This window comes from Varanus komodoensis, unplaced genomic scaffold (genome assembly GCF_004798865.1).
Source record: "Varanus komodoensis strain SLA01 unplaced genomic scaffold, ASM479886v1 scaffold8, whole genome shotgun sequence".
Taxonomy (NCBI): domain Eukaryota; kingdom Metazoa; phylum Chordata; class Lepidosauria; order Squamata; family Varanidae; genus Varanus; species Varanus komodoensis.
Genome location: NW_025336481.1, coordinates 21613214 through 21626904, shown reverse-complemented (window position 1 = coordinate 21626904; position 13691 = coordinate 21613214). Strand labels below are relative to the sequence as shown.

Here is a 13691-nt window from a genome sequence, read left to right as displayed (position 1 = left end):
TTCTTTGTGTATATGAAATGCATTTTAATTATCATTAACAAATCTATGTGCCACCTTAAATAACCTAGTTAGTGACTTTCCTAAGGCCACCCAGTAATCTTCATAGGTGTATTAGGATTTAAACCCATGTTCAAGTTCAAAACTTTGGGTGAAATCCAGTTGTATTCATCTACTGATGGAATAAAGGAATGCTTTCTCTGCCCCGTTATGCTCCCCCCACATCTGTTCTGGCGGTTAGGAGACCCTCTAGGGCAGATCCCCTGGGCAGGTAGAGGGCCCAGAGGGGGAGAGCACAGGAAAGGTCTATTATGTGAGCAACCATCTGTATCTAGCCCTCAGTTGCTTTCATTTTGATGGCAATACTATTAAAGGAAGGGAGATGTATCAACTGATATACAAATACAGGGAGGTGTCCAACTGAGTCAGTCAGATATCCATAGTGATGCTAATACTGCCTATTTTGGTTTCATGATCCCAAAGAGAAAGTGGCTCCTCTTTTGCAACCAGGCAGACACCACTGGGCGGAGGCACAATGATTGCTTCTGATGGATCTTCATATGCATGTTTACCTGGGAGTAAATCCAGTTGCCCTGCATTTGCACTTAATTTCATATGCAAGAGGATATTTTAGCTGATGTTCTTTTTCAGAGTTTTACAGTCAATGCTACTGCTATTAAAAAGAGAGATTCATTTGAACTGAGGGGAAATTTCTCACACTCAACTAAGTGGATCATCTGTTCAGTTTAGAAAAGGCTGGATTTCATACCAGAAGAGCTAGAAGCTCCATTCCAGTGCCAGGCAAGGTTGAAGAGAAAAGGAGCATGGCTAAAGATATTAGCATATTTTAGCTTGAAGCTATCAATACCAGTAACTATGCCTTAGGAGAAGCATTTCAACCTCTTAGAATTGGGGAAAAACTGCACTAAACCTGGAAAACCATCACCTGATCAGTGGTCACGGAAAGGCAGGGTGGCCAAAAGAAGGGGTGTGCCGTGGGAACCCCAAGCAGGGAACCCAGGAGGGCTCAATCTGACTCACAGACCTGATGTTCTGTACCCACAGTTTAGCTGCACCCCTTGGCATTATATCTGTTAGTTCTAGTAACTTGTCCTAATCCTTATGACTGGATCAGGGGTATAACTGGCTCGATCATGCTTGTGGAGTAGTGGGAATACATAAGAGTAAGCAGCAACAGTAATCTACTCTCAGCTAGCTCCCTTTGAACATCCTAATGTCCTAATTCCCAAAACATTGTTTCATTTGTGAAGGTACTGTAAGCATAAATATTGGCAAAGCATAAATATATCCAGGACTGGATCTATTTTGAAAAATTGGTAGCCTTTGCTCCAGTGAATGTTTCCCATTTTCTACTCTAATCAGGGAATTACACTTTCCCTTAATAGTGTAACTGTAGCATATGCTTTCAGTTTTACCTACATGTTTACAAATAGCCAATATGTATTGTTTTAAGCCTTTCCTCTATGCTACATACACTATATTTTCTTGTTTACTTAGAATCATACTGACAGGAGTCCCTTACAAAGTACCATCAAGTGTCCTTAATACATAATTACATTCCAGTATAATTGTAACTCATATAGCATTGCCATATTTTCTAACCAAACAATTCTAGAAAAATATTTCACTGCTGTGTGTCAAGGCCGTTTTTATGTCAAGATGAGTGTCAAGCTGTCAGCTAGGTTGTATTGTTGGGCTCTGAGAAATGTAACCACAAAAGCTGAAGGTATGAAAATGCCTAGGAATGTTTATTTACTGTTTTGTCATCTGTCAGAATGCCGACTTCAAAGCTTCTGCCAGCTCTTTAACATTTACTATTGTCCCCTTCCTATCCTATTTTGCACTACAGTTTAGTGTGTGATAAATAAACCAGAGTGATTTAGCAGTGATAACCTTTTAGCATTTTTATTCCTATGTGAATGCAGTTTAGTTTTATTAGTAATGCAAGTGTGCATGAAAAGATTTGTGAAATGTCATTGTATCTTGTCACAGTCTTGAGTTCTTCTCCATAAAGTTAGGCAAATAGGTGTTTCTTACAGGGACACTCTATATGCAACATTTTACCCAAATTATAGCACCTCTTACATTGTTCTCACCTCTAAAGACTTGGCTACTTAACCACTTTCTTGAGACTTACAAAATGAAAGCTAGATTGCTGGAGTGGGGTGGGGAAAGATTTAAGATATCATTAATTTCATCCTTAATTAAACTTTTCAATAACTCAATATATCCATGTTGTTTAAGATGTCAAAAATTTCAGCAGCAAATAATTTCAAATGCTGTACTTCAGTTCTTAATCCAAGCACTTTCTAGGCAGGTTTTGGGAAAATTATAATAAATCCTTACAGGAAATGACCTCTATTGATGTATTTAATTATTTCTATCCTGGCTTACAATTAAATATTGTCACGATGGCTTACATGTTTCAGCAAGGAAATAAGAATATTAAAGTACATCCTTTAAGACACAAAACAGCAGCTGAAGTCATAAAAACAAAAAGCATTATAACATGTCATAATTATGAAAAACCTGGACACATATGAAAGTCATAACTGGTTTTTGCTTAGCACCTAAAACTCATTAAAATGGGCACCTGACTTAAAGCTGTGGGGAGGGAATTCTAAAGAGGCAGCCTCACAGCCAAGAAAGTCCTTTCCCATATCTCCACCAATTTAACAAGGAACCCAAAGACTAATGTCTTTGATGATGACCTAAACAGACTGCAGACTCCTTGGCCTCTCTATAGCTACCAGGGTTCCAAAGCAGAGTGGACTTTGCTGTGCCCAGATATAGGCAAGGAATCCATGCTGTGTAGCTTCTCTTTGCAGATTCAAAGACATTTACAACATATCTGCTGAAGAAGAGCTGTTAGTTCAAAAGCACTAGAAACTGTTGAACAGGTTTTTCAACAAAAAGTATTTCCTTAATTCCTTTACATGTATGGCTTATTGTTGATGGGCCAAATTCAGTTTTGGAGACACTCTTGGGGACTGCATTCCAATGGTGGGCTTGGGGGATTTTTTTTTACTTTTGGAATTGGATGGAGGATATGTGCAAAGTCTGGGAAAGAACCAAAGGACAGGCAGTCAGTGTAAAAGGTTGAGAAAAGGAACTCTGAGAGTCAGGGTGGGACCCTAGGCAGCCCACAGGTCTGAGAGTTGACCTACCAGACTTACTGGGTTACATAATCAGAAGATGCTTGGCAGTGCTTGTTGTAAGATTCATAAGGGTTTGGGGGAATGTAATATAATATTTATAATATATTTATATTATAATAATCATGGTTATATTGAAATACAATTGAACTGAAGTTTCTAATGAAAGGTTTAGAATTGAGAAAACATCTTGGATAGATAAGATATTGTGAAACAAAGTATAATGAAATGAGTAATTAATATGTTTATTTCCCAGTTCATTTATTATTTGATTTAATATCCACAGGCAGTTTCAAGCCTATCCAGATGAGGATCTCTTCATCCATATTAACAACAGTCTTAGTCATAATAATTAGTACAAAGCTTTGTCTCTCACAGCTGTTGCTCCTTCCTTTAAATTTAAACATCTAGCTGTTGTAAATATGCAAGTCTAATCTTTATTACTGGAGAGGGGAAGTTTACAATTAGATATGAACTTATGAGTGTGAGTTTTAAAGGATAGGTGGCTTGGTACCATGGAAAGAAATAAAAACTTAGGCAGCAATCTTATGTACACTTATCTGGGAGTAAATTCAATAGTCAACCTGCTTACTTCTGAATAGGGTTATACTGGGTATCTGGCATTCACTTAGTGTGCAATCTAAGATCACCTCCCAGAATTTCCCAGCCAATATTAATTTGTTCCTGTCGAAACATGCATAGGATTATATCTTTAAGGCTTGAATCTACTGTAACACTGAGAGAATGTCCCACTGCCCATAATTATGCCCATAATTATCCTCACTTCTTCATGGAGGTTTCCCTACATGTCTCCCAGTGTGTATGAAGAGCAATGCAAACCCATTTCTAGGAACAAAACAGACTCTTCAGATTGAAATTGTTAAAATTAAGAAAATCAGAGCCATTCAAAAGGAAACAATATGCAGAATAAACGAGAGTATAAAGGACCTACTGTTGTTAGACCCTTCACAATATCCAGTGGATATTGGATATTGTACATTATACATATTTATGTCATTGTGCGTCTCTGGTGGACTATTATTTATTTATTTATTTTAAACCTTTGTATACTGTATCATTTGGGATGCTTTTTTCAGTCTCTCCCCCTCTTCTCTTTCATTGATAGAACAGGCCCAGATTGGGGGGGGGGGTATTTATTTGCCTGTGGGAGGGCCACTGTCCCCTCATACCCTGCCCTCCTGCATTCAAGCCTGAGACAAAATAATACGCATGAATGTTTTAGCACAAGAATACTCCTGTGAATTGGCTACTCTGAGCACATGGGACATGCTGAGTCACCATATAATTTGTTCAAGAAGCAGGGAAGCTCAGCATGGTATATGTATTTCTAAGCTAAAACAGAAAGCTGTACTTACATCTCACTCTTTCATGAGGCTGCTAGGAGCCTCTTATGCAGTGAACAGACCCAAATTTACTTGGCTTTAAAAATGTTGTAGTATCAAACCCTCCCAAATCATTTATTGGGTCCTAATTAAATCTATCTTTTAGCAGGGAAGCAGGTACTCTTATTGCCTTCCCTCAGGTATACCTGCAGGCAATATAAAGGAATATTTCTGGGCAAATGGTGTCCAATTACAAATCATCCCGAAGATGAAAATAGTGTTGTATGTATGCTTGTATTTAATAAATATTTAGATCCCAGCTTTCCTCCAAGGAGCCCCAGGCGGTACACACAATCCCCTTCTTTCTCCATTTTATTTTCACAACAATCCTGTGAGATAGGTTAGGCTGAGAGTGAGTGACTGGCCCAAAGGCACCTGGTGACCTTCCTTGCCAAGTCAGGTCTCCCCAGGCCAGTCCAACATTAGCTGCTACAGCACACCAGAGCAACTCACACACAATCCATTCGTGCATTTGGTGTATATCTCAGTACATCCATGCATCTGTGATGTGCTGCAGCATTTCAGACACGCATCAGTTGGTACACTGAAGCTATACAATATTAGCTGGGCAAAGTGTTATGCTTTGCCTTCTTGCTTTCATTCTCATTCGCATCACAGGGCTGTGCTGACACTTGTTTCTTTTTGTTTATTTGTCTTTTTGCAACCTGTTATGACTGAAATGGAGATTCCTCCCCCTCCACCAAAATATATTCTTTTTTATTAATGAAATCATAAAACAATAACTCTCTGATTTATAAAACTAGCATCATAGCAAAAGCTTATCATAATATGAACAGAATAGCAGCAATGGAAGGGGGGAACTGTTTATGGAAATTATAAATTATATCTGATACCTATTCTTGCTGAATAAGAGCAGGAAAAGCAGCTTGGTTTGGAAATATACAGTTGCCTAATATCAGAGTGTTGATCCCTTCCAAATAGGAAACTTATAGAAATCTTCCTCTTGATCAAACAGAAGTGGTCCACTACGAAGCATCAAGCCACAGATCCAAAGTTGAAATGTTGTACTTATGTTTGCCATATTCTTTATGTATTGGAATGTAATGCTGCTGTGGTGCTGGTGTGAACACTATCCAGTTCAGCTGGGTGTGCTTCCTATAGAGCTTTGTATACCTTTCTATATTCCAGCTTTCTACAGACAGCAAATCCAGCTGCTATGATGAAGCTAAGACTGGATTCTGTTAGATTCCATGAGCTCCTCTGTAGCTCCTTATTAGCTCCACCAGCTCCTCTGGTAGAACCTGGGCGTTCTACCAAGAAGTGAGTCCTTTCACCACCACCAGGATGTGGGTTCTTGGGAACTGGCAGGTGTGTGTACACATTGAAAAGTATTGCAATGTTACAAATACAGTAAACAATACTAGTGATAAGCTTTTTATGACTTAGTTAAGCAGGGATGAAGAACCTGTGGCCCACCAGATGCTGTTGAATTCCAACTCCATCAGCCCCAGTCAGCATGACTGATGGCAACTGATGATAGAGATTGTATTCCAAGCACATATGGATGGCCACAGGTTCTCCATTTGTGCCATTAAGTGAATCAATTTTACAACCTGAATGCACTACATGAGATGGGGAAAAAGACATCAAACAAGTAAATAATATAATTTCCCCCTCTGATGTTTATTGATGAGAATTGCTGAACAGCCATTGGACTACTTTGCATCACACAGGAAAATAGCACCCTCTTGTGATGAAAAAGAGATGTCAGCATGTGGTGAAACTGATCTGAATAAAACACATCAGAAAAGGTGTGTGTGCCTGTGGGAAAGAAAACACTTTCCCACTCATTTCATCTTTGTTAGGTTTCAGGCTCTTGCTTAACCTGAGTGTTGAATCATGTTGAGTTTCAGTTATTCTGTATTGCAACATCCTGCCACTGAGATGTTTCTGCTATGCTCTCTCCTCATCCTGCATTTGCCACTAGATGAGGGTAGCAAGTGTTATTGCTGAAACAAATACAAGCCTCTGTTATGGAATTACAGTGGTGGGTGGCCTCTTTCACAAAATCCTTTTCATTTTAAATCTACTTTCAGGCATTACTTAAGATTCAAAAAAGCTTCAATTTTCCTCTTGAAACTCAAACTGGGAAATCACCAAATGCAGCCTTTTTTAAATGTAGCCCAGAGAAAGTAAATTTCAATTATGTCCATTGAAAATTAATGTAGTTGCTGTGTATCTGCAATTAATTTAAATTAAAGCCAAGCTATGCAGGTAAACTTTAAAAAATAACCACTGTTGTTTTAAGCTAGTGTGGACTTCTGGACAGAGCCTTAGGCTTGGACCTGAGTGCAAAGGTTGGATCAGCCATGGACATTTTGGTTGCACCTTGAAGCTGCATTTCCCCATCTGCTAAAGGAAATAACATTGGCCTGACAAGCAGAAGATGAAAGACAGGCATGACCAAATGCCCTCTGTGTCAAATGTGACAATAAGAAATGGTGCTCTGTTTGTTTAGCTGATGATTGACTATATACGTAGTAGCACACTTACTGTTTAATGAAGTTTTACTTAAGCACTTCTCCATATTTTGTAACACAGGTATCTCAGATGAATATATAACACCCATGTTCCAGTTCTATAAAAGCATGGCAGAACTGAAGATGACACAAGAAGAATATGCTCTACTTACAGCAATAGTTATCTTATCTCCAGGTAATTTCAGCTGCTATACCTCATGGTGAAAGGAAAGTCAGGAGAGTAACAAAAAGATAAGATTGCTATATTCAACAGTCATTAAAAAGCAATTTTAATGATGCAATTGAATTATCAAAGACAATATTTGCTACTTTTCTGCAGTGTAGGAACTACCATGATTTTATTTCAAATCTTGCCATTTTAAGTGTTTCATTAAAATAATCCTAGCACTATACCAAAGTGAAGTCTGGAGAAAACTATCAGTTACATTAAATGAGTATTCATTTTAAATAGTAGCCACTAGAAATCTTGATCCAAATTGGAACTGTGACATGCAGGGTGAGCAGTATTAACTTTCCCTCTCTGTGTAGCAATCAAAGCAAAAAAAGCATCATCCACCATCTATTTACTGTTGAAGGGAAGCTGTGGCTATTTGCCCTTTAAAAACACATCAAAACACCCACACCCCTGAATACACATTTAATCTAATGGCCTTTAGGCTTCAAACTCAAGTTTGTTGACACTAAATGGCTAACATGACAACACTGGATGTGTTGCCTACTTGGAGGTAAGCCTCACTTGAAATCAGCGGGTCTTATTCCCAAGCAAGTGGAGGGATGGCTAAACCATTTGTATTCATGGCACATTTGTCAAACCCAGCAGTGGGAGCCAGGAGAGTGCCAATCACAAAAATGTAGGGAGTACCCCCATATGTTTGTTTGTGTACACCCTATGTGTGCTGCTCATTTTGACTTGTCAAAGGTCTTGGGGAAGGAGATGTCTCCCTCTGCCATCCATTTTTCAGCAAGGGAGGCTTCCTTAGCCCTGTGCAAGTGAATTGAGAAATGCCTCTTCACTTGGGGGTGGGGGATGGGTTGGCAGACATCTTAGCCAATTCTTTGGGGAAAGGCCTTTCACTGGGAGGAACCGCCATTGTATATAGTAGCCATCCAATTGGGAATAGGTTGAGTATGGGTATAGTATTAAGCATAGGTATAGGTTCATTAAGGACATAACAGTGCAATCCTCTCCATGCCTACTCAGAAGAAGTCCTATTGAATTCAGTGGGATTTACTCCCACATTTGGGTGTACTGTTTTGCTAGAGTAAGATTAATCCGCAAGCAACTAAACTTATGATTCAAAATAAATCCTTACAATGAGGAGGGAACATGGATGATTTGTCAGCCCTGTGGCTTGCCCATCAAATTTAATCATGATTTCTAAAGGGAAAAAAACCTTCCTTGCCAACAATACAAGAAGTCTAAACTTCATGGATATGAGCACTTCCTTGTTTAGGACAGGCTGGTTGCAGGATAAAAGCCTTGATTAGAAGCACTTGCAGTTATGGTTTTCTTTACAAACTGACCCCTGTTTGGAAGTAGGAGAGCCAGAATCTTCCTCCAAAAGGAATGCCATGCAGTCAACCCTGACTGCCTTCTTTTTGGTGGGAGTGAACAGATCCTTGTACAAAACATTTTATGCACAATACTGTATACAAGGATCTATGGACAGATGTAGGAAGTGGTAGGCTTTAGGAAAAGCTTCTTCGTGGTACAAGCCTATGGCCACTAAGGCACTCTAGCCTCAGCTCCAACCTTGGAAGACTGACCTTGGAGCTGGTGTTGGGGAAGCATCAGAGGTACAGCCAGGGTGAATGAGGTCCTTAATGCACCGTGTTTAGGTAAGTGTCAGGTAGCATGCATGTTCCTGCCTAATATTTTTATTTTGCAAGAAAATACAGTCAGTGGAACAGAAGGCAGATTCCTTAATTAAATCAGTGCAGGCTTTTGCACATGCACAACCTGGTCCTACTATTGTATACTTATGAAGACAATTTGGCACATGAAATGAGAATTTGATTACAGTCAGACACTGCAAATTGGCTAATTAAAAATAACACTGGTATTTGTTTTCTTCCTATCTGTCCATTTCTCTGAAATACAAAACCAGACCGGCCATACATCCAGGACAGAGACTCTGTGGAAAGGCTTCAAGAGCCTCTGCTTGGTGTTCTGCAAAAAATCTGCAAGCTTTATCACGCAGAGAATCCTCAACATTTTGCCTGCCTCCTGGGTCGTCTTACAGAACTGCGGACTTTTAATCACCATCACGCAGATATGCTGATGTCTTGGAGAGTTAATGATCACAAGTTTACACCTCTCCTTTGTGAAATATGGGATGTGCAGTGATTACAATGGGGTGGATTGTCATCCTCTCATTTCATTGGAACATATTCCATGTAAATATATTCAGGATCGGATTGTTTTGTAATTTTTAATGCATTGATAAGCATTCATAGTACATTTTCTGTATTGGGATTTGTTTTGTTTACTATTTTTCAAATGTTACGCGAAAGGCTTTTTATATGTGAAACTAGACCAACTGCCTTTGTACCTAAACTTCTTGAAACAAAATCCAACTACTTCTGAAGCAGATATCTTGTTGTTCCTGAAACTAACCTAATTATATCTCCATTTCTTCCTTTCAAATGATATTTCCATATTTGTTCATCAACACACACTATTTAATAGGCAATGTTGTAGCTGCTGTAAGCATTAAGTAAAAATGACTCTGTCTAAACATGTTTTCTTCTTTCTAGCATAGCAACAGTACTAATTTGTGATGCTAGGCATATGCTGCTATTAGCTTCCTTTGCCATGGATAGCTCTAGCAAAGGAAAGAAGCTAATCCTAATTAAGTATGAAAGTAAGTCCTAAAAATGTAACCCTAGAACTATCATTCAAGTAATTTTGATTAATTTAAAACTGCCTTTACAATTCTTGTTTTTGTTGTGTAGGGCTTTGTGGTGGGGGAACAAAAAGTCAGACAAAAAAACTGGAGAGTGAATAAGGTGCAAATTTCTTTGCCCACTTTTTCTCCTCAAACTTCTGTGGTGGGAGGTCCAGCTGAGATTATTCAGTGGATTGCAATGGATATTTATGCAATACCATGGAGCAGTGTTGGTCCAGCTGCTACCACTGGGGGGCCTCTGATTACAAAATGGTCAATGACGCTTGAAAGCTTCAAAAATCTTTAACTACAATACGCTTGGTTTTGTGCACATTCCTTTTGCCTTTGGACCCATCCTTGGCCTTCTGGCCTGTGTACTACTAGAATGCAACCCTTGAAACCATCTGCAGAAATGAATTTGGCCCTCAGGCAGGAAGAGGTTCTAACCGCCAAGGTTACAGCCACATTGGACATAGCAAACAGACCTTGTTGGAAGCACTATTATATTGATCCCTTAATGTGGATAGTAATGCAAACTTCAGATGGAAAGGAAAACCACTCAGGCCTGTTCATATCTGTATATGCATCTGCTGATTTGTCTACACTTGATGCCTGGGAGGTGAAAGTGGACTTAACACCATTAAAATGTATTATGCTTTGTGTGATATGGAAGTTCTGCACATATAACTATCAGAAATAAGAACATCAAGGAAGTGGTAGGTCCACTGCTTAGAGATGATGGTGAATTGTTAACTGGTGTGGGAGAAACGGAAACTACTCAGTTCCTAGCTTGCCTCAGTCTTCCCCAAGAAGGGAAGCTGTGTTTAACCTGGAAAAGGAAAACAAAGAATGCAGAGATGGATTTGCAAGCATAATGATTAAGGAAATGGTTGAAGAGCACTTTGCTACTTTTAAGGTTGCTATTGTTTCAAGAGACAAATGAATTACATCTCTGCGTGCTTAAGGAACTTGTGGGCACTGTTTTAGAGTTGCTGCCTTTAATCTCAGAGAACTCCAGGAGAACAGCTGAAGTACTAGAAGAATGGAGACAGGCAATTGTTGTCTTTATCTTCAGGAAGGGAATATGTCAATCCAGGAAATGACATATCAGTCATCTTGAACCCACTACTAAGCAAAATTCTCTCACAAACGAATAAATAAATGTAAGCACCTAGAAAATAATGGGTTGATTACTAGGGGTCATCATGGGTTCACTGGGGATAAATCATACCAGACCAGCCTTATCTCCTTTATTTGATCAAGTCTCTAGTGTGGTAGGTCTTAGGAATGCTGTTAATGTAGTACACCTTGGTTTCAGAAAAGACGTATTTCCCATTATAACCTTGTGGACAGACTGGGAAAAGGTGAGTTGGTGAATACTACTGTTAGGTGGATCCACAGTTGGTTGAACAGCCATACTCGGCAATTGCTAATTAATGGTTCAGCATCCTCCTGAAGGGAGAGGTCTTAAGCACAGCATAGCTCTGTCCTAAGCCCTACATTGTTAAGCAGTTTTATATTGACTCGGATGAGGGGAGCAGAGGGATTGTTTATCAAGCTGTAACTGATGCAAAACTAGGAGGAGCAGTCAGCATCAAAATCCAAAAGACTCTAGACAGGCTGCAACAATAGGCCAAATCTAACAATATACATTTTATCAGAGATAAGGGTAAAGACTTGCATTGAAAGATAAAAATATAGAGTGTGGGACATAACCTTGGCTTGGATATTATACATTTGAATGGGATCTAGGTGGCTTCCAAGATGAATATAAGCCAACAATATTGAGCTGCATGAGTGTAATGGGACATAAATAACAGTTCTTCATTTAATTCTGAGTGCCTCATTTTAAGGAGTTCATTGACAAATGGGAAATCCAAGAATGTCATTTGAGGAATGGCTGAAAGAACTGGGTTTCTTTCTCCTACAGAAGGAGAAGCATGATAGCAGACTTCAGATATCTGAAAGATGATTCTTTGTTGCTCCAGGGTAGGAGTAGAATCAATAGTAGGAAATTGCTGGGAAGCAGATTTCAGCCAAATGTCCAAAGAAGCGTCCTAACAGAGGCAACTCCTCATCCCTACAGAGCCTGCACTGAGTGGGCAGTTGGACTACATGATCTCCAAGGTCTCTTCCAACTCTGTGATTCTATGACCAATTCACACACAACCACAATTCACAATCACTGATTGCTGCTGTCTTCAAATGATTGCCATGTCTGCGTGGATCAACTGTAACTGCACATAAAACAAGTTTCCTACACAGATGGGAAGTATCAGAATCCCATCTATATAGAGAATCCCACGTGTGCTTTGTGTGCAATGCAGACACTCAAACATGTAATTCTTACTACTGCTAACTCTGTCAGTACAGCAGAATGGATCCATCTAGGCACATTTATCACATATATCAAGCCATATACATGTAACAGACTACATACAGAAACCAGGTAACATACTCCTAAAGAGCATTTCATGCATGTCCCTAGCATGTAAATGCAAGAGCTAGATCCATGATTTGCCTCCTGTGAAAGGAAGGAAATGCCAGTGAAAGAAAGGGCTCTATTCCCAGAAAATCCCTTTGCTCATGTGGGGTGGATTCTCTACCCCCACACACTCCACAGCTACCCCCATTTGCTAATCCTTTTCAGTACTGTCAGGGGGCTGGAGGGATTACTATCAGAAGGACGGAGTGGAGAAAACCACGTCCATCAGCCCAGTATGTATGAGGTACTAACACAGTGGGGGTGAACCTATGGCATGTGTGCCACAGCGGGCATGCAGAGCCCTCTCTGTTGGCACACAAGCCAGGCCGCCCCAGCATCACCCCAGCAGCCGAGCATTGGATAACAGCACACATAGGGGCCATGAGCATGCTCGGAAAGCAGTAGTGCCAGGCGATGACATCACGAGCTGTGACTCATTCGCCATGACTCATCTGAGCTTTCCCATGGCCAGTCAGTGCACTGCCTAGTACATATACATATATATTTGTTGTGACTGGCTGTGAGTTGTTTCTTCTAAACTAAAACCTCAGTTTTCAGGTTTTATTGCAGTGTTGGCACTTTGCGATAAATAGGTGGGTTTTGGGTTGCAGTTTGGGCACTCGGTCTCTAAAAGGTTTACCAGCACTGGGTTAGGGTTAGAAAAACAAGGTATCCTGGTATGATTTTGATGGTTGGAATGTGTTTAGAAGGGGTAGAAATGATAAGCTCGGCAGAAAAAGCTACTCAAGGAAGGCTTTTTTCAAAATTGTATTATTTTCAATGTTATTTCACCCCGATATTAGTGTTAGGGGTGTGCACCAGGGCAGGGTTAGGGTTAGAAAAACAAGGTGTCCTGGCATGATTTTGATGGCTGGAATGTGTTTAGAATGGGCAGAAATGATGAGCTGTGCAGAAGCAGCTACGCAAGGAAGGCTTTTTCAAAATTGCCCCTTTCAATGGAACTTTAACCCTATATTAGGGTTAGGAAAGTGCACCAGGGTAGGGTTAGGCCAGTGCTGGCAAGCCTCTGGCACGTGTGCCACAGCGGGCATGCAGAGCCCTGTCGGCCCATGAGCCAAGTCACACCAGCAGCACCCCAGCAGCCGAGCATCGGATAACGGGCCATGCGCATGCTTGGAAAGGAGTAGTGGCGCCAGGCAATGAGCCTTGACTCATTAGCTGCACCTCGTCTGAGCTTTTGGTCTGCGCACTACCAAGGATATATATGTATTTGCTTGAAC

At 40.2% G+C, this 13691-nt stretch overlaps 1 protein-coding gene across 3 annotated transcripts in view; it reads left to right on the top strand.

The window, feature by feature from the left end:
* Nucleotides 1–9771, top strand: part of NR1H4 (nuclear receptor subfamily 1 group H member 4) — a 31865-nt gene extending 22094 nt beyond the window's left edge. For all 3 annotated transcript variants that reach the window (XM_044455432.1, XM_044455433.1, XM_044455434.1), the window contains exons 8-9: nucleotides 7139–7252; nucleotides 9186–9771. In XM_044455432.1, coding sequence (XP_044311367.1) covers nucleotides 7139–7252; nucleotides 9186–9424 — 353 coding nt within the window. In that variant the 3' untranslated portion in view covers nucleotides 9425–9771. The remainder of the gene's footprint in view (nucleotides 1–7138; nucleotides 7253–9185) is intronic.
* Nucleotides 9772–13691: the final 3920 nt, after the last annotated feature.